We start from the raw sequence: 22,214 nt of genomic DNA on the forward strand, positions 1-22,214 counted from the left end.
TCTCTATGAAGATATTATCTCAACTGATGATTGCATATGCGCAATAGTGTTGCTTTTTCGAGCAGTAACATAAACTTACAGAAATGGCGGCGTCAACATACAATACACATACCAAAACTTTAGCCTGGATACACCCAATAAAAATACTACTAACAAAACAGACTTTGTGCATCATGGCAGTAGATCGGTGACACATGAACATTAAAAAAGCACGCCCGACAAACAAAGCAGAGTTCTTGGTTAAATTCAAGTACATTCTTAGCCAATACTATTTTGATGACATGCATGGAACCCTTTATATGCGTATTTTTCACTATAAAGAGACCTTGAGAGTTATGCCAGACCGTGTCTGACAAATATGTATGAAATTTAGAGCATGCAGATAAAATAAAACTTTGAACTGTTTAGTTCCAAAGTGTTGAGAATTGTGAAGTACTTTTGTTCCAGACATTTAGTTGATCACTGAATGTACACAAAAATGTACACGAAATTTACAGAATTGTACAAATTATGTCCTCAAAATACACAGAATATTTGTTTTATTCACTGTTCTACTGCTGCTAATAGGCCCCCTCTTGGTTTACAGAGATGAAAAAATGTTTACTTGATTTGAATTACAGTAGTTATAATGAGTTCTAGTCCTGTAACATGCACCTGTCCTCTTAGGGGTGATGACACTTCACATGACAAGGCCATACAAACTAATGCCAGCTATCATTAATCTGGGGGAAAGAAGAAAAGCAAAACCATCAGAGAGCAGTGTCAGCGTCATTTTAAGCAGACTTTTTAATTTTTCTTCATTTAATGCGTGGTCTATGGCGTCAGACTGAGAAAGTGAGAAACATGGCAACAATTTCAAGCAATAACAAGGACCTAAAATTCAAGCACTTGTCAAACCATGAAAACACACACAAAAAAAATTAAGCATATAAGGATTTCAAACCCCCGAATGAACCCTGTCTCACATGCATTCGTTCTTTCCCCCCTTCCCGACCTTCGCAACAGATCCGGCTTTATATTTGTTTCATTCACCCTGCCTCATCTTTTACCGTCAAACAGCCACCTGGCTCCACACACAGGAGCCTTTCACCGAGGAAACTTAGAGCCCAGGCGCTTACTCAAACAGCAGGGTCTCTGTGCTCGCATCAGTGGGGAAAAAATAAACTTTACCTTTCCGAGCAGGTGTCTTGACACAGAGAGCTCGTCATTTTCCTCAGGTCGTAGAGCATGACTCCCCCAAGGGCTTGCTCACTGGTGTTGTGCAGGAAGCAACCCATGTAGGTACCTGTGTAGATCACAAACGCTTTGGCTCAAAAATTTAGTGGCTGCAGCAAACATACTAGTGAAAAGGTATTTGCACACTTCTTGATCTCTCGGTTTTTGCATATTTATTAATCACAAAAGTTTTCATATCCATCCATCCATTACCTGCACCGCTTATCCTCAGTAGGGTCGCGGAATTGCTGGAGCCCATCTCAGCTATCTTTGGGCAGTGGGCAGGGGACACCCTGAACTGGTTGGCAGTCGTAGGGTACATATACATACACTCGCTCATTCACACCTAGGGACAATTCTGACCGGCTAATTCACCTGACAAGCACAGGGAGTAAATCCAAACTCCACACAGGAAGGCCAGTAGCGGATTTGAACCTCAGAACTGTGCCGCAGACATGTGCGGCCCAGATTTCATATCAAACTAAATCCAATATTATACAGAGACTATCTATCTATCTATCTACCTTGGTCATATCCCTCAAGAGGGGTGACGACAGCAAGACACACACATACAATAACCAAGAAAATAAAAAAGGGAAATAAATAGCATAAAAAAACACAAAAAAAATTGGGACCATGGCCAACCCAATTGCCCAAACACCCAAACAAGTTAGGCACCTCGGCACCGAAGTTGGTCATGCTTTCGTCCCTCCAGATGAAATTGGACACCGGAAAGCGGCCACGTCACTCGGGTCAGGGTGACACAACACACTCTTTTGTTCAACAGCAGGGACCGACAGCTTTCACTGGTTTACCCCTGCCGCATCATACGGGTGCCCAGCCTATCCTTAAGAACGCGTCCACAATCCCACTATCCTTTCACAACAAACACACAGAGACAAACCAAAGAAATACAAAATGCAGTTTTGAAATGTTGATTACTTTTATTAAGACACCAAAAATTTAGGCCAGACTGGCCCTATGTGAAAAAGTAATTGCCCCTGAAGTTAATCGCGAGTTGGGCCACCTTTGGCAGCGATAATAAAAATCAAAGGTCTATGATAATGGGTAATGTGTCTTTCGCAACGCTGTGGAGGTATTTTGGCCCACTATTCTTTGCTATTTTCTTTTAAAAATATACCCTATTGGTGGCTTTTCTGACATGAACTGCCCTTTTAAGGTCACACCGCAGCATCTCAATTGGATCTAAATGCGGACTTTGACTTGGTCACTCCAGAACCCTTGTTTGTTTTTTTGGGCTCTGACAAGCGGTTCGCTGGAGCCCTACAGCCTTGGAAATGGCTTTGGGACCTTTTCCGGATTGATATATTTCAATCACTTTTATTCTTCTGGAATTTCTTTTAAGTGGTTTCTTCATTTAAAACAGGTGGTGGCATTCAATTTTGGGTGTGGCTTGGCAAATACTTTTTTCACTAGGAGCCGGTCATTGCAAACGTGAAATGCGGCATGAACGCCGCAAACTAAATCCAGATCTCGCAGATTTCTAGTTGAAAAAAGGTGGCTTTTTGACATACCTTTAATAGTAGTTTGTCATTAGACCTCCAGTAATTGACCCTAACTATAAATATCATCCTTTAATTTGTGTTTTCCGTTTTTTTAATCAAATAGGATTATGCATTGCATCTTAAACAGGGGATCATGCAGGTATTCCCTGGTTAAAAGCTTTATCCTTTCTGCATTCTTCTCGTCGCATTGAGGTTGCTAGGCAACCAACCAAGACTTTAAATAGTTGGCGATATCAGTGTGAAAGACAGCCTACTACCCTATTAATTTTTTCTCTGAATACAAATGCTCAGAAAATCGTTTTCCTTATTAATTTTATATTAATTACTTAAATTTACAGGTTTTCAGGAAAGAATTACCGTGCAATGGCGTTAGAGATTAATCCAACCCAAAAAGAAACTATTCAGGTTATTAAACCACATATTTAGCAGTTTTACTACAATAAAAGCAACAGTCCAGTTGGAGGGAGAGTAGCTCAGTGCTCCTTGTGTTGCCCTGGTGAGCTGCAAATGGCAGTTCTCTTCACGGAGTATATTTTATTTCTAAAAGTGTTACAAGCTTGTTGCTAGGTAAATCTATCTCTCGAGTTAGCAAATGAGCTGCCGGTGACATGGGCAGAGGGAGATAAGCTAACATGAAATAAATACGGTTACGGTGGCGCTGTCTCAAGCACAGAGTACAAGGGTGGTGACTTTTTCTCCTGTTTGTGATATTGTCCATACTGTGAAAACTTATATGTAACAACTCTAAATCTAAAAATTTGTATACGCATATTTGCCTGTGTGTCACCAGAGAGTTGGTAAGAAGCGCGTGTGGAAGGGGGCGTGGCATATGCGGGACCAACAAAATTAATGGGGCAAACGTGAGCAGACAATTTACGATAAAATTACTAAATGTTGTTTCTTTTAATTTGTGAAACTGTTCTTGCAATACACCATACCTGGACAAAAAGGAAACATTTTGGACAGTTCCCAAAAATGGAGAAGGAGATCTACGAGAAGTTTGATGCCTAGAGACAAAATGGATATGGAGTGTCTCTGCTAAGTGTTTGTTTGTAAGCTCTCTAGATTGCAGAAGGCAAGAAATGTAAAGGCTTCACTGCTTCCAAAGGTTGGAGTACATATTTGGTTCTATTTCTTTTTTCATGTGGCTAGTTTTGGGGCGGCTTTTATGAGAGTATGTCAGGTAATTTGTGACTAGGTAGTTACTTTCAGGGTAATGAGTTGCCTTTGGGTGTCGGTTATTAGGTGAGTAACATGTCTTTTTTAAATGAAGTAACTAGTAACTGTAAATAATAACTTCATTTTCAGTAACGCAGCCAACACTGTCTGTGATCAATGACTATATAAATAGATGGGAATTGACTTGAATGTATAACATTAGCAGGGTTGGGTAGGGTTACTTGATTACTTTCAATTACTTTTGGATGTCTCCAATACCAAATATGCTAATAAAAGACAAAAGAAACTAAATATGAATAAAATGATGACTCACAACACGTGGTAAGCTTTCTCTCCTGGCTTTGATCTCTTTGATCTCCGGCAAAACTAACATAAAATGCGACAGAAAGAAAATGAAAATCAATCCAAACAGCTTGCCAACATCATTTATGCTGTTCCATGTATTCCGTTACTCCCTAAGCCTGCACAAAATTTAGTAATTTTATTCATATTTAGTTTCTTTTATTAGCATATATGGTATTGGAGTAATCCAAAAGTAATTGAAAGTAATCAAGTTAAAGTAACCGTACCCAACCCTGAGTACACTACTATTCATTTTAACACTATCTCGCGGAATATGAATGAGGCAGCAAAATCAATCATTTTCTATCCATTTCATGTGAGAAGGGATGGTGCCAATTTCGCCATCAATGAGCAATAATAGTTCTTGATGCTTCATTCCGACCACTTCGACTTTAAAAAACGGAATTTAGTATTCATTCGTCGAGCTGACCTGCAACCATAAAAAAATTGAGCAATGTAAAACATAAAAAAAGAATGCATACTTGAGATTATAAAAGCAGTAACCTCCAATGGCAATTGAATACATCCTGTTTAACGTTGCAGTGTGTTTATAAGTGCCCTCAGTACAAGAGGGGCTTTGTTTTTATCCCTCAGGCAATTTCCCCTCCAAAGCAAAATTGATCTATGTAATTAAAGACTGCCGGAGTTATGGTTGTTTTATAAGAACCCTTGCCAGATGGCAGTTATTAAAACTGATCTCTCTTCAGCCCTCCACATTTTTCATCTGTATTACTCCTCAGTGACTATGTAATCGTGTATTGTCTTGTTTAAGATAAACGGTTAGCAGCTCCTGTGCAATGCTTTATATGAATTGCCGTGGGAGCAAACACTGGAGCGGATGCCGTTGTATTCCTCATCTCGGATAAAACGGTCAAAGCGGGGATACAATAACAGGGTTTGTACACCTTGCTCATGGCCAAAATCAAGCAAGCACTTTTTTCGTGACTTTCAAGGCCAATTTTCTAATTTCTCTAGTTACCATTAAAACGAAAAATCTGGTGTAAATCATGTATTTTGCCAGGGTTCCTACACCTTAATGCGAATTAAATTCAAGACTTTTTCAATGTCTCTTGAAATCATATTTAAAACCAAGTCAACACAAAAATAACATAGAAAACAAAGTAAAATAAGTGCAGTCAAAAGTTGCATATAACTACCGTAAATTCCGGACTATAAGCCGCTACTTTTTTCCCAAATTTTCAACCCTGCGGCTTATTCAGAGATGCGGCCAATTTATGTAATTTTTCTAACGGCGCTCGAGTATGAGAGGTAAGATTTAGACCGGTGGAATATATGTGCCGATCACAACTTATGAGCGTAAACATACCCTCATCGTGCAAATTGCACAATTTAAGGCTCATGACGCAACCACTATGTTAAAAGCAAACAGACATATTACTAGGGAGTAGTGGAGTAAGGGAGCGTGTAACGACGTCATCATGATTTAATTTCTTTCCGACACTGAGAAAGACAACGTAAATGTCTTTACCAAGGAAGAAAAAGCGGATGGTCTGCTGTGATTCTTACTATTACGACTTTTATTTTCTTAACAGACTAATTTGAAGTCATGCGAGCGTCTTTTTAGTAGTGTGAGGCTACCTCCCAAAGGCACAGTTTAGGATGAAAGTTATAATATTATTATTAAAGCTTTGAAAACTCTCTCGATGTACCGTCTTTCTTTGTAAATATGTGTAATATGTATTTGCAACTGTATATTTTTGTAATGTATTTATTTGTATTTATTTGAGACACTTATTCTGCACGAGCAAATTAAAAAAGAGGGGCGGAGCAAACGCCAACGCTGATGGGAAAGTGGGGACCGGTAAAGGTGAGTTTTTGTGGACACGGCGGACAATAATGGATATAAATTTTTCCCACCCTTACCTTTGGAAATATACACTTTTTTTCCTTGGATTACTATCAACGGGCACCCAGAATCTGCAGGTCTGCAACAAATTTTAAGTACCTATATCATTTTGCGTTCATTTTGGCGGCTGTGATTTTAGGAATGTGTGCTTCAACGCAATGATCGCAACAAGGCTTTAGGGCTAGGACCTTAGCTTAGCCTTTTGGTTGAGAGTAAGTGTCCCGGCTCCTAGGCTTTGCAGCGTATTATGAACTGACCGATAACGGATAATGGATAATAAATAACGAAGATAGATCAATAACCCTTAAAAACCCCAAAACCCCACATTTAGTTTCAATCGCGGGACTTGGCTTGGATTAATCTCGTGTTTGTTTGATGTGAGTGCATGCGGCTTATATACAGGTGCGGCTTGTGTATGGACAAAATCGGTGTTCCCCTTAAAATGTGATGGGTGCGGCTTATAATCAGGTGCGCTCTATAGTCCGGAATTTACGGTAATTATTTTCTATAACTTTTTTGCGTTTTTATCCCAATGCATGAAAAATGATGTTTTGAAAAACGTTTATAAAAAAAAAAAAAAAAACATAACACTGCTATATTCATGACCAATTTTGAGAGTAGCATCATAAAAAATACAAGATTGGACAAAAAAACTGTATCCCTGGATGTGGATAATTGATAAATATGACAACATTTTTGTGTTTACATTTTTAGACTTTTGAAAATTGAATTTAATATATTTTGATGCCAATTAAGACCTTGTTTTTTTAAAGCAATGAATTCAATGCCTTTTAAGACTTTTCAAGGATCCGGGGGAACCCTGTTTGCAAAGTAACAAATATATCTGAGATTTTTAATCTTCCGTGTGCATTTATCAGAATGTACCGGCGTTGCTAGGCATTCTCCTTGGGTGAGGTTGTTGGGGTTGCTGAGATAAACGTGCTGCTTCCTGAAAAAAAAGCCGGAATTCCCATCACAAAACGCAAAAACCCGGCATAACTAACTGGAGAGTCGTACAACCTTGCCTGCCGGGCACTCTTATTCCTCCGCGGTTTGCTAACAGCTTGCAAAAGTACGGCTTCCCACTCCACAGTGAAAGGAGCGCCGCCCAGAGCGAATTGCAACAAGAACATGTAAAGATACCCTTCCTCATTAGCTCTCACCACCATTAAGCGACGCCTATATGTGCACAGGTTCGATGCAATGACCAATTGTAACATTTCAGCAAACCACAGCCCCCAAGTAGAATGCCCGGCAATGCCCACATGCTATGATTAGAATAGTAGAAGTTGCTAAACGTGCCAGGCACCCAAGAAACATACTCGGACCAGAATGTCACAGGATATGATTTATTGAAATAATGATGAGTAAGCGTGAATAGAGAAACCAAAGTCCGAAGGAATTCTTCCAGGCGGCTGGAGACACTGGTCTTCGACAAAGAGGTAGTCTAAAAGCAAGAAGAGAGGCAAAGGGTTAGCGGGACGGTCAGGAAAAATTAGGAGATTCAATCAAAAAAACAAAATCGACGGGTCAAACGTGGATCGGCTTCGACTTACCAAAAATTATCAATGTTCAAGCACCCGTTGCTAGTCTCGAGCAGCTTCTGAAGGCTGCAGTCTTTTTGGAGACAGCTATAGCTGGGTTGATTGTGATCTTCCCAACCTGTGCTGGCTGAGGTGGAAGGCTGACCTAGCGGTTAGGAGGAGGAACAGGGACCCCTGTCTTGGCAGGGGCGTGGGATAACACCAAATTTATCAATTTTGTTGGTATTGAATGGGGGTGCCTTTACCCAAAACCTAGGCCAAGACATTCGTGGAGGCCTAAAGAACAACTGTGTCAATTTTCACAAAAATCGGTTCAGTTGTTTCAGGGCCTATAAGCCACATACGAACACACAGGCATGTAAAATGGGATTTATAAATGAATTAAGATAAACTGGATGGATTAGATTTAGATAGATTAGATAAAAATCACGATTATATTTGTTTTTTTGAAATAAATCTCTCCACATCCAGGTGTTGGGTACAAATAAAAATAATACTGTATTGGTTTTTACATTATTGTGCTTTTCTGTACTCTGAATTCCATAAGATTCGTCAATCATATGGTAGCTGTATATATACAGTAGGTAATTATATTTGATAGTAAGATGATTGCAAGGGTCAGTACCTTTATAGCTGGGCTTCTTTTGGACAGCATTCTCTGGACTTTCTGGTGATAACGGATGAAACAAGTGGCGAGGCAGGTGTTGCTGGTGTGGTCCAACCTTGGTTCCGGTTGCCGGCTGTTCCGCAGCCCATCTGGACCGCACCCTGGCACCCGTACGCACCGTCACGAGCGTAGTCGGAGGTGCGGCCAATGAAAGCAGGGGAGGAAAAGCCGAGAGGCCTGATTGGCCGATTCTGACGCCTGAACGTTGCATGAGTAGGACACTCCCCGCCATAAGGTAAGCCACACCCAAGAACAGTAGCAGCATTTGAGCTTGCTTCAATGGGCTGTGAGCTCTGGAGATTGGTGCCGCCATTTCCGCTTGGGGAAGGTGTCATCTCATGTATTAGGTGCAGGGATGACTGATCTGTATGAGAGGCCGTTAGAGAATAAATCAGGCTTGCTCTCACATATAAAATCATACTCTCACACATGCACAACCATACTTTCATAGAGACAGATGTCAAATTGGTAGAGGCCATTAGAGAAGTAAATCATGCTTTCTCTCACATGTAGCATCATACTCTCCCAAATTCACTACCATACTCTTATAGAGACACGACAAATTGGTAGAGGCCGTTAGAGAAGTAAATTATGCTTGCTCTCACATATAACATCATACTCTTACACATGCACTATGGTACTCTCAAAGGGACACATAACAGATCGGTAGAGGCCGTTAAAGAAGTAAATTATGCTTGCTCTCACATATAACATCATACTCTCACACATGCATTACCGTACTCTCAGAGAGACAGAGGACAAATTGGTAGAGGCTGTTAGTGAAGTAAATCAGGCTTGCTCTTACATGTAACATCATACTTTCACACATGCACTACAGTACTGTCAGAGACAGATAAAAGACCGATAGAGGCCGTTAAGAGAAGTAAATCATGCTTGCTCTCACATATAACATCATACTCTCACACATGCATTACCGTACTTTCATAGAGACAGATGACAAATTGGTAGAGGCTGTTAGTGAAGTAAATCAGGCTTGCTCTCACATTTAACATCATACTCTCACACATGCACTATGGTACTCTCAGAGAGACAGATAACAGATCGGTAGAGGACGTTAAGAGAAGTGAATCGTGCTTTCTCTCACATGTAGCATCATACTCTCCCAAATTCACTACCATACTCTCATAGAGACACGACAAATTGGTAGAGGCCGTTAGAGAAGTAAATTATGCTTGCTCTCACATTTAACATCATACTCTTACACATGCACTATGGTACTCTCAAAGGGACACATAACAGATCGGTAGAGGCCGTTAAAGAAGTAAATCATGCTTGCTCTCACATATAACATCATACTCTCACACATGCATTACCGTACTCTCAGAGAGACAGAGGACAAATTGGTAGAGGCTGTTAGTGAAGTAAATCAGGCTTGCTCTCACATTTAACATCATATTCTCACACATGCACTATGGTACTCTCAGAGAGACAGATAACAGATCAGTAGAGGCTGTTAAGAGAAGTAAATCATTCTTGCTCTCACATATAACTTCATACTCTCACACCTGCACTACAGTACTGTCAGAGACAGATAACAGATTGGTAGAGGCCGTTAAGAGAAGTAAATCATGCTTGCTCTCACATGCAACATCATACTCTCACACATGCACTACGGTACTGTCAGAGAGACAGATAACAGTTCGGTAGAGACCATCAAGAGAAGTAAATCATGCTTGCTCTCACATGTAACTTCATACTCTCACACCTGCACAACAGACAGATAAGAGATCAGTGGAGGCTGTTAAGAGAAGTAAATTATATTCACAACTACTGTATACTCTAAGAGAAACAGTCAAACCCATGCACAATCTAGGACTGCAACTAACGATTTTTTTAATAATATATGAATCGTTACATTTTTTCGATTATCCGATGAATCCGATTTTTAAAGAACAGATTTTTGAGTTTATCTTCTTTAAATATTGAAGATTTTTATAAAAAAATAGTAAACAAAATAATAGGGTATTTTAAAATATAAAACCCTAACACCAAACCTGTTGTCAACAAATTTGATCTGTTAGTGAAATCTTTGAATATGATGTGCAAATGATATATGTTATGCTTTAGAATCTGTCCCTTGTGTTGTGAACATATCATCATCCATTATTATCATTTTACTTTATTTACTTTTTAATTTTTCTTCCTCTGTTATTCTGCAGCTCTTTCTGTTCCCTTGGAAATTGTTAACTTCAACTGACACTTTTGTGTGTCTGGATACAATGTTGAATAAGTCAAGTGAAGTCAAGAATTATTTATTTGTATAGCCCTTAATCACTAGAAGTCTCGAAGGGCTGTAAAGACTACTATTACACCATCCCCTGATCTAAAAGCTACATGAGGGCAAGGAAAAACTCAAAAACCTTAGCATGAGATGAATGAAGAAACCTTTTATATAAAAAATATTTTTAAAAATTGAGATACATTTTTATAAAAACAGTCTCGACAAATGCGATACTACAACCCTTAACGTCACAATGAAGTTCGAAGCACTCTTATTTACATTAATTTAATGTCTTGGTGGCTGACAACTAAACGATGATGAAATTAGTTAACAACACTTTCATAATCAGTTTTAATCAAGTTTATTAATTTGTTTTTGCAGTCCGAGAACAAAAACTATGATTCACTCTCTCACACATACTATTATACTCTCGTACATACAGGAATATAGACTTTTACACACATTATTATACTCACACACACACACACACACACACACACACACACACACACACACACACACACACACACACACACACACACACACACACACAATATTATAGACTCTCACACACTTACTCTCTCAAACACTAATATTATTCTTTCTAACACACATTTAAAATTGAATTACTATAGGGCAGGGGTCGGGAACCTTTTGGACTCAAAGAGCCATAAAAGCAAAAAATATTAATTTTATTTTGGGAAAGAGCCACACCATATATTATGAGACAAATTTACTAAATTGCTAAACCCGCGCCCAAGACAAAAGCTTAGTCTTCAGCACATTTATTTTTGATGATTTGATAAAAATGATGAAAAGAGAATAATGCCAGAGCCCCTGTCCCAAAATCAACAAACATACCACTTTAAACTTGTCTCTTTCTTGCAATTACTCAAGATCGGTTAAACTCATTTTGACCCTTTTTTTCATACATATTGGTTTCAAAACCAGATGCAAGCAGTTGTTTTGTGAAAACGTGACAACATTCTGCAAACAGGGAGCCTGGTGTGCTTACTTTTGGCGCATACGGAGTGGGGCGAGAGATGGGAGGGAGTGCTTGCACTTTTTGCATAGCTCCACCCATCCCTCCCACTCACCCAATCAAATGACTAAGTTCTCTTCCGGTGTTTTGGCGTATTTACAGTTCTGTGGATTCATCTTAAGGTATCTGAACACTGAACACAGATTATATAGTGAACTTTTTTAGAAAGGATTCTTTAGCGTTGTACAGCCAAAACGATTTTTTCCCCCTTTTTTTGTGTGACACCTTGACTGTAAATTGTAGTGTAAAACGTGCCCTATATATACTGCGAAGTAATGCACATATATTTAATATTGGTTTGGCTTTGCGTGTACCTGAGTAGAATAGATTTATCAAGTTTTTAACAGGATGGAGAACTTTTGCACGCAAATTTGTCTCTGAGCCACAGATACTCATAGAAAGAGCCATATATGGCTCGCGAGCCATAGGTTCCCGACCCCTGCTATAGGGGATTTTCACACCCAGTGTAATTAATGATCACCTCATCTCTCATTGTTGTTTTACTTTGGGTTGTTTTGTTAACTATGGGGATACACAATACTCTGTGCGTATATGCTGTACAGTTTACGTAAAACTGGAGTTGTTCCCAGTATAGTAGTATCTGTGCGAGAGTATAGTAGTATATGTCAGAGCGTTTTCCATCTGGCCCCGGTGCTATGGAATGCCCTGCCTCCGGAGATAAGATCTGCAACCTCAATGGAAGTTTTTAAATCAAGACTTAAGACACACTTCTATTCCAAAGCTTATGATTGATGCCCAACTAATATTCTGTATTGTCCTGTCTTTTTCTGCCTGCCTGGTGGTGATACGAAGGAGAAAGACAATTTGAGATGAGTCAGCGGACCAGCGTTTGACCTGAAGCATGTGAACGCCTGCATGGACCAGCTGGCAGAGATGGGAAGCTGCGTCGTGGCCGCCATAGACTTTATGGACTAGTTTACAGGCTGGGGGCGTCGCTGCTGTCATGCACTTTCCGGACAAATTTTATACATGTTACCTAGTGTTCACTATGTTTGTGTACTGTAATGCTAAATGTAATTCACCCTGGTCATCCTGAAAGGGGGATACCACTTGTGAGGTCCCTTTCAAGGTTTCTCTTTTTCCTCACGCAGAGGGTTTTGAGTTGTTCCTTGCCCGCATGTTGGTTTAAGATCAGGTAATTGTGTCATTGTAATCCTGTGCAGTCCTTTGAGACATTTTTGTGATTAAAGGCTATATAAATAAATTTGACTTGAGTACAGTAGCATGTGTTTGGCAGCACAGTAGTTTATGTATTAAAGTATAGTAATATGAGTGAGAGAGTATAGCAGTGTGTGTATAAGAATGTTAAAGAAAGTGTAGTAGTGTGTGTAAGATCGTATAGTAGTATTTTTGAGAGAGTCTATTAGTGTCACTGCATGGGTATGATCATGCCTGTATGAGAGTAGAGTTATACATGTGCGAGAGTATGATGTTGTACTCTATGCAAGACCAACTAAGATTTACTTCTCAAACAGCCTCTCATAGATCTGGTAACCTACTTACAATTTCATAGTCTTGGCAACCATTGCGGACGTTTAGTCTTGCTCCTTCATTGGTTCTGTTGAACAATGGATGCGTCATAGCAGCGGGGGAATTAATAACCCAGGCTGTGGTCACCGACTCCACAAGAATCCTTAAGAGGAAGGCAGACACGCACAAATTCAATACATACCGTATTTTTCGGACTATAAGGCGCACCTAGAAACTACTGTTAGGCCAGAAATTTAAAAGTGAGCCATATTACCCTGTGTGAGTTACATACCACATATACAGTATGTCACAAAAGAGAGTACCCCCCTCATATTTCTGCAGAGATTTAATAATAATGTTTAATAGAACATCAGTGAGAAAACATCGCTATGACACAATGGAAAGAAGTATGTAAACAAAGGCCATGGCTTACTGGAAAGATATCCTCTGGTCTGATGAGACAAAGATGAACTTATTTGGCTCAGATGGTGTGGAGCATGAGTGGGGGCAACCAGGTGAGGCGTACAAACATGTTGGTGTGGAGCCCTAAAGTCAAGTATGGTGTTGGGAATGTCATGGTTTGGGGCTACATGAGTGCAACGGGAATTGGGGAATTGCATTTCATTAAGGGAAACACAAACCCAAGTATGTATTGTGAAAAACTGAAGCAGAGAATGATCCCCTCCCTCCAGAAATTGGGTTGCTGGGTAATGTTCTGGCCTGACAATGACTCCAAATACACTTCTAAAATGACCAATGATTTTCTAAAGGGGCTAAGGCTAAAGGGGATGGACTAGCCAAGCATGTATCCAGATCTTAACTCAATAGAACATCTTTAGGGCATCCTCAAGCGAAAGGTGGCGAAGCCCAAGACCTCGAATATCTCCAAGCTCTGTCGTGAAGGAATGGAAGAGCATTCCAGGGGCAATTTGTGAAATCCATGGCCAGGAGGATTAGATAGATGGATAGATAGATACTTTATTCATCCCCGTAGGGAAATTCACACTTCCAGCAGTCTACCCTGTTGTTTATTAACAGATTAACATGATGCCCTAGGGGTGCTTGTAGCGGAGTGGATGACGTCACGCCAGTCCAAAAGTTCGACATCCCTGCGGCAGATGGAAATCTTTTTTCTTTGTGTCAAGGGATACACCACCTCGTGTTAGCGAGTCCGTCTCCTCTCCGATTCCCGTAGGCTTTCGTGTCTCTGTATAGCGGCGCTGAAGCCGGATTGCTCTGGGTAGCTCCGGGTGGCTACACGTTAGCGTCCGGGGTGCTAAACGTGAGCCACGTTTCCGCAAAACACAGCAACTGCGCTCCCTGTGCGCTTCGATGTGTTCCACCAGCACTCGTTGGTCTTATTTGGTAGTGAGTTCACATTTATCATGATTATGGATGGTACCGAAGACTTATAACGCCGCTAGCCGCTTAGCTAGCTCCGGCTCTTCCTCCACCATAGGCCCCCTCATCACGCCGGCACGAGAATTCCTCAGGGCAGGGAGTTGATTCCTCGAATAAACGCATTTTTGTGCGCTAAAACCCATGTCCATAGGATAGAAAGTCATCCAAAGTGTAGTTGTCAAACGGGAAGAAAGGTAGTTCTGTAAAATCATGGTAGCCACAGATAATAATGAACTTCAGGGACTTTTACTTCAGGGTGAACTCACTTTTGTTACCAAGGGCTTTAGCAACTAAGATCTATATTTTCAGTTTTTGGGGGAACAAATATATTTCGATCCTATAAAAGTGTTACACGGACTACCTTAAATCATGTCAAAGCGATTTATCTTCAGTGTTGTTCAATTAAACATTATGATGAAATCTGCAGAAATTTTAGGTGTGTACTCACTTTAGTCACATACTGTACGGTGGTTACGATTGGTAATGCATACAGTATTTATAGGTATGCGTTAAAATTTGAGGTTCTTACAGTTCCGTATTTGTGCAATGATTGCTCAATCTATAAACATCGCTGACCAAAACAGCTAAGCATTGAATACAACGGGAATCGAACCAGAGTAATTGAATTTACAGCTAGATAAGTAGGGGTATAGGTGACATACGATAAAGCATTAGAGCTCATGATAACTCCATTTAGAAGCCCCGATTTGCATAATGCATTCTTATCGTATAAATAGTCTCTCCACTTCTTCACCAACGCATGTTAGAGAAACTTTTTTACGTACATGCCAGATGTTCCCGGTTTGAGACCAGGTGGAAACATTTGGCCTGGAGAGGGATGGGCACCACCAGGCTGTACTTGCCCAAGACACACCACAGGAAATGGTGCCCCTACAACCCTCGTGGTTGGGAATATAAATACTGCATCGTTACCGAAACACAGGTGAAGAAGTGGAGAGTCTGTTTAACCCAGGGGTGTCAAACCCATTTTAACTCGGGAGGCACACGATAGACAAAAGAAATTATCTCGCAGGCCGGACTAGTAGATTAGAGAGGGGGAAAAAAAGAAATAAATAATTGAAAGAGAAGGGGAGAAAAAGAGAGTGTGGGACAAGGAAAGAGATAAAGGGAGAAAGAGAGCGAGAGAGAACATGAGAAACCAAAGAAAACAAAAAGAGAAATAGTGAGAGACTGGGGAAGAAAGAGAGAAAGAAAGAAATCCAAAGAGTAATAGAAAGAGAGAAGAAGAGAAAAGAGGAGAGAAAGAGAGAAGGGGAGAAAGAGAGAAGGGGAAAGCAAAACAGAGAAAGAGAGAAAAGGATAAAAGGAAGAGAGTGCAAAATAAGGTAAAAAGAAACAGAGAAAGAGACAAAGAGGAACAGAGAAAGAGAAGAAGAGACAGAGAGAGAGTGAAAGAGACCAAGACAGACAGTGAGAGAAAAAGGAAACAGAGAGAGAGAGAGGGAAAGAGAGAGAAAGTACAGCGTCTTTGTGAGAGGCACCTGGCTTTGGCAACATGGACTGGACATATTTTGACCTGCAGCTAATTTTTCTCTTGTGCTTCTCTCAACATTGTCTCGGGGGCCGGATTTAATCCCTTAAGTATAATAGAGTATTTAATGAATTAATAACCAACTTCTAATAGGCTGGTTTTGACTATTGCACCTTTTTGGAAAGCAACTGCTGCGAAAAACAAGGGATTACTGTATTTCGATTTCTGACATTTTATCGCATGCTGTTTCATTGACCTTTCATGTCATCTTTAATCTGTATAATCTTTCCGTGCAGATGCTACATTTATTTTCAGCGAAATCTACTGATCTGGATCAGACCAACAAAATCTCACGTTCTGACATGCAAGGAAATTACATTTTGTGATAAAAAATAAAAACAAACGGGGAGCGCATTTAGGCCTGTGTGTGATCTGATGCTTATCTCAAAGTTGCATTTGTTGGTAAATTGCTTCAGTGCTATTTTTTGTATGTTTAAGGTTTCTATAAGAATGTTTAAGTAACCTGTATTGTTTTGTACTAAAAATAAACATTTCATAAAATAATATGCTCTATAAGGATAAATAAAGTTGAGTTTAACTGACTTTTGGAAGATGCGCTTCATGAGGTCCTCCTTCGTGGTAAAAAGTGCCCGAAAAAAAGCGTTTCGACCATTTTCTCAACCGCATCAAGCTTTCTTATTCCACTTTCATTTCAAAAGAAACGGCTCGCCTCTTCTTTGCACTTTACACTGAAGGATTTTATACATTTGACTATAAAAGATTATATTTGATTGAATACAAGTTACATTTATGGAGTGCAATAGATTTTCACATAGAAGGCTTAAGTTCAATGACAGGTCACGCTGATCGATTGCGAATGTTTGGTTTAGTTCTGTTGATAACAGGACTTTGATGCAGGACGCCAGGCACTGATTTGATAAACGCTCGGGGTCCAGACATCGAGGAGAGGTGGTGGAGCCGTGGGGCCACGTGGGGGCTTATCCTGGCGCGCCCATGGGAGGAGCTTTTGAGAAAATCGAGGGAGGTCGAGAGAGGAGGCTCGACAAAGACTCGAGCGACACTAATTCGGCTAATTCGATGGAGTTCACTTAGTTAATTTGTTTAAGAAATTAAATCTGCCCCCGTGTGGAAATGACGGTCTCTTGTCCATATTTTCCCAAAAAGAAACGAGCACGCATTGTTAGGACAGAATAAAGGTAGTGTTTGGTTAATGGAGTCAGATAACTAACTCAAACAATTTGGTAAACGGTACATTTAAATAATTTATTTCCTAACAACACCAACCTTATAGAATGGATGCACAAGATATTAAACAATAAAAACGTCAAAGTTCTGAGCGGGCTGGAGATTCAGTACACGTAGCACTGTATGTTTACAAACTAACTAGGAAGTAGAAGCCGGACTTCTTCTTCGGGGTGGATGGTGGGTAACCTCTCACAGCGCCACACGGCGGTAGCGGCGAGAAGAAGCACTACAGTTATGTCCTGTACTCGGAAAAGGTGCACACCATACAAAATGTAACTTAGAGCAATGTCCGTAGATTTTCCGACATCCTCAAAAAAATGATTGTATTACCGTTTTACGTAAGTTGAATGGTCATAAGTAGGGGAGCATCTGTTTAATTCAGAACAATATTTAAACAATAAAATGCACGTTGCATATTTATTCTAGATCGGGGCCAGCAGCCTTTTTAAGGCCTCAGGCGCCGTCTTTTTTCTTCCCTTTCCTTTGTTTTTAGTATTCATAATGATTGTTGAAAATGAAATAAACTCAGCTAAGTTCACCATAAAAACATGCCCAACATTTTGTTTATCAAGAGACAGTTTTATCGCCGCTGTTATATTATTAATAAGCTGTTTTGTATGTTATTACCAAGTTAATAAAGGGACAATATCAAATTTGATCATTGTCACAATTGAGGCCTCGAATAGTATGCATTGAATATCCAGCTAGCATTGTTTTTCGTCTCCTAACATTGGCTTTGTGGGTTGTTACTGAAGGTTTCTGATTGAATTAATTTGATTACAGACGCTCCCTTACTTACAACCATTTCGACTTAGATTAAACGGTAGGTAATACAATTTTTTTCAGGATGTCAAAAAATATCCGGACATTGCTGTGAGTTAGATTTTGTATTGTGTTCACCTTTTTCCGAGTAGAGAACAGTACTGTAGTACTTCTTTCCGCCGCGTGGCGCTGTGAGAGGTCACCCAGCATCTACCCCGAAGAAGAAATCCGGCTTCCACTTCCGAGGTGGTGTGTAATGTAAACACAATGCACGGTATCTCTGGCACGCTGAGAACTTTGACGTTTTTATTGTTTAATATCTCGTGCATCCATTCAATATGGTTGGTGTAAAGTGTAAAAAAGAGGAGAGCTGAAAGTGGAATAAGAAAGATTGATGCGGTTGAGAAAATGGTCAGAAAGCTTTTTTTCAGCCACTTTTTACCATGGAGGAGGAACTTTTTAAGCCCATCTTCTAAAAGTACGTTAAACTCAACTTTATTTATCCTTATAGAGCATATTTCTTTATGAAATGCTTATTTTCAGTACAAAACAATACAGGTTACTTATACAAGCCTTAAACATACAAAAAATAGCACTGAAGCATCTTATCAACAAGCAGCGTCTGTAGTGTCAGTTTGCTTCTTAGTTGCAATCGGCAGTTTTTCATAAGTGTTGGTTACCTAGTATAAGTCATTTAAGTTCCTTGAGGGTTTACATACCGTAGCGTGCATACTGGTCAAATTCAAGCAAACACAATGGTCAAACGTTTGTCTACATCAACACGTCAAACATGCTTACTTACAATACTGAAAGAGTCTCATTTACAAATGTCATCAACTTCAAAATACATGTGAAGCGCTTCCGTGTACACTTGTGGAATGTTTGCGTTCACATGAGTGAACATTTGTTGTTGTAACTTAGCGAAACTAAAGCTTTGATTGCCATAATTCCAATGTCAGTCACAATGATAATGAAGTAAACGTACCAGCTTACAACCAACCTCGTATGGCCACCACTACTTGGGTTGCCTGGATGGTGTCACGTGATTAGGAACTATCAATAATGACTGTTTGGACAACACACGGGGTCGGATCATTGCCATTTTCATTGCACGTCCGTCTTGACTTCAGTTACCATTTATAGCAGTATGTTTTTTTGTTTCTGGTTTCGACTCTCGTTGTTTAATGAAATGAAATGATCTGCATTTATATAGCGCTTTTCAAGTCAAGACTTCCCAAAGCGCTTCACATTTCCCAATAGCGGCCGTGCAGCCATGTAAGGCGCTAACCTGCTTATTGGGGGCATTAGGGATTCAGTGTCTTACCCAAGGACACTTTGACATGTAACACGGGTGAGCCGGGATTCGAACTGCGATCTCTTGATCCCAAGACGAGCGCTCTACCTCCTGAGCCACTAAGACCTGGTTTATTTAAGGTTGTTTTTCCTAAATACAACCCTTTGTTGAGCACACCTGCCTCCATTCAGGTGATCTGAAATTCCTTCCTACCCATTGAAAAGTCCACCCAATGCCCAGTATGCATGTGCACAATGCTGATAGTGTTTTCATCCTACCTATCATTTGTTCCTTTGAAAGTGATAAGTGCTATATACAGTTTTCTTACATAGCTTTTAAACCTGGCATGTTTTCTAGAACTGTGTTTGTTGTCTATGGTAATTACGCATTGTATGTATGCATGCCAACCCTTATTTTACATCATAAATAAAAGTTCTGTTTGCAATATTTTTTAGCTTCAGTGTTGCTGTTTTTAATCGATTATAAAGAAAACAAAATTGCGATCGGATCAGCCTACGGTAGAACGTCTCGAAGCGGTTGGAAGTTTCAGCAGAACAACGACTTCCCTGCATTTGGGTCCACCACCAGCAAAACATGACATCCAGTGCTTGTGGTGCATCTGGTGTCCACAGGCACAATGTTGTGGACCCCTGTCCTTGACCAACATTATTACTTTGATCTCCCGTAGCTTTTTTTTTTGTCACGTACTGAAATAGCGTTTGGATGCATGGAAGCAACAGTTTGCTTAGCAAGTTAGCTTCCATTTCACGCTTGAACGCATGAAATCCTCTCCTTTCCCTGGCACTTAAGAGGAAAGCCAAAAGCGGCAGAGGCAAATTGAGCGCACGTCATCAGCAATGTTCCAGAATGCAGCTCCCTTCAAAATTGCTCATTTGCAATCAAACTGAAAGATTACCTTCCATCGTGCTAATCCTCAAGCAGCAGCGATGAATTTCTCTTAGCTTGTGGTCGCCATACCTTCCTCGGTCCGGTCACCAAAGCTCGCAAACCATCCTTACACTGGTCTTATATAAGCTCCCTCTTGGTAACCCCCCTCCGCTCTCCATCTATCGTTCATTTTCGCTCCTGCGCTCTTTTTCTCTCTTCATCCCGGTCTGCGCTCACGTTCTCATGAGTGATGGGAATTCCGTCTCTTTTAAAAGAAGCGGCTTTTTCGGCTCGGCTATTTCGGCTCCCCGACGTTTCTTCACATTGTTTTTGTCGCTTTAAAGCAGGGGTGTCAAACTCATTTTAACTCGGGGGCCACACAATAGAACAAACATTCTGTCGGGGGCCGGACTAGTAGATTAAAGGGAAAGAAAAAGAGATAAAGAAATAAGAGAAAGAGGGAGGGAAAAGGAGAGAGGGCGGGACAAAGAAAGAAAAAGAGAGAGAGGGAGAGAGAGGGAGAAACAAAAGATAAAAAGTCGTGAGAAAGGGGGAAAAGAAAGAGAGAGGAAGAAAGAAATCTGTAGAGGAATAGAAAGACAGAAGGAGAGAAAAGAGAAAAGAAAACGTGAAGGGTATGAAGAGAGAAAGAGAAAAGAGAGAAAATGAGAAAAGAAAGTTTGAGCAAAGGAGGTTAAAAGACACACAGAGAGAGAAAGAGACAAAGAGCAACAAAGGAAGAGAAAAAGAGAGACACAGAGAGTGAAAGAGACAGAGTGGGAGAAAAGGGGTGGAAATGAAAGAGAGAGAGAGAGAGAGAGAGAGAGAGAGAGAGAGAGAGAGAGAGAGAGAGAGAGAGAGAGAGAGAGAGAGAGAGAGAGAGAGAGAGAGAGAGAGAGAGAAATGAACACAAGTGCAGTGGCTTTGTGAGAGGCACCTGACTTTGGCAACATCAAGTTTCAACCTGCAGCTTGTTTTTCTCTTGCGCTTCTCTGAGTGTTGTCTCGCGGGCCGGATTCAATCCCTTAGCGGGCCGCCTGTTTGACATCTGTGCTTTAAAGCATGGGTATCAAACTCTTTTTAGCTCAGGGGCCCCAAGGTGGAGAAAAACTCACCAAAGGGGCGAGCTGGTAGAGAAATAAATAGATAAATAGATAAATACATTACAAAAGAAAGAAAGAGTCTGCATTTATATAGCGCTTTTCAAGTCAATGAAGACCTCCCAAAGCGCTTTACAATGTGCTTCACACTTACCCATTCACACCAATAGGGAGTCAGCCATGCAAGGCACCTACCTGCTTAATGCGGGCATTAGGGATTCAGTGTCTTGCCCAAGGACACTTCAACATATAACACGGAGGAGCCGGGAATCGAACTTGCAACCCAAGACGAGCGCTCTACCTCCTGAGCTAATGCCACTTACTTAAGAAAGAACAAACAAACAAACGAAAGAAAGAAAGAAAGAAAGAAAGAAAGAAAGACAGAAAGACAGAAAGAAAGACAGAAAGAAAGATAGAATGAATGAATGAATGAACAAACAAAAGAAAATGAAGGAGAAAAGGCAAGAGAGAAGGAAAAAGAGAAAGAGAGAGAGAGAGAAAGAGAGAGAAAAAAACAGAGAAAGAAAAAGAAAGAAAGAGTGAAAGAATACGAGCAAAAGACAGAAAGTAAGAGAGAGAGAAAGAGAGATAGAGAGAGAATGAGGGAGAAAGAGTGAGAGAGAAAAAAAAAGAAAGAAAGAAAGAAAGAAAGAATGAAAGAAAGAAAGAGAGAAAGAGAAAGAAAGAAAGAAAGAAAAAAAGAAAGAGAAAAGAGAAGAGAGAAAGAAAGGGAGGGAGAGAGAGAGAAAGACAGAGAAATAGAAAGAAAGAGTGAAAGAGTATGAGTGAAAGAGAAAAGAGAGAGAGACAGAGAGAGAGAGCGAGAGAGAAAGAAAGAAACAAATAAATAAATCAATAAATAAATAAAGAAAGAAAGAAAGAAAGAAAGAAAGAGA

General features: G+C 40.2%; 1 protein-coding gene across 1 annotated transcript in view; it reads right to left on the reverse strand.

Annotated features, from left to right (window-relative positions):
* Positions 1-20,454, reverse strand: part of wscd1b (WSC domain sialate O sulfotransferase 1b) — a 31,812-nt gene extending 11,358 nt beyond the window's left edge. The window contains exons 1-4 of the mRNA XM_088321069.1: positions 20,247-20,454; positions 13,149-13,278; positions 8,299-8,704; positions 1,171-1,285 (exon numbers count right to left, since the gene is read on the reverse strand). Of these exons, the coding sequence (XP_088177195.1) occupies positions 1,171-1,285; positions 8,299-8,653 (470 nt within the window). The 5' untranslated portion in view covers positions 8,654-8,704; positions 13,149-13,278; positions 20,247-20,454. The remainder of the gene's footprint in view (positions 1-1,170; positions 1,286-8,298; positions 8,705-13,148; positions 13,279-20,246) is intronic.
* Positions 20,455-22,214: the final 1,760 nt, after the last annotated feature.

Source organism: Urocampus carinirostris, chromosome 17 (genome assembly GCF_059441175.1).
Source record: "Urocampus carinirostris isolate Australia breed hairy pipefish chromosome 17, RoL_Ucar_1.0, whole genome shotgun sequence".
Lineage (NCBI taxonomy): Eukaryota > Metazoa > Chordata > Actinopteri > Syngnathiformes > Syngnathidae > Urocampus > Urocampus carinirostris.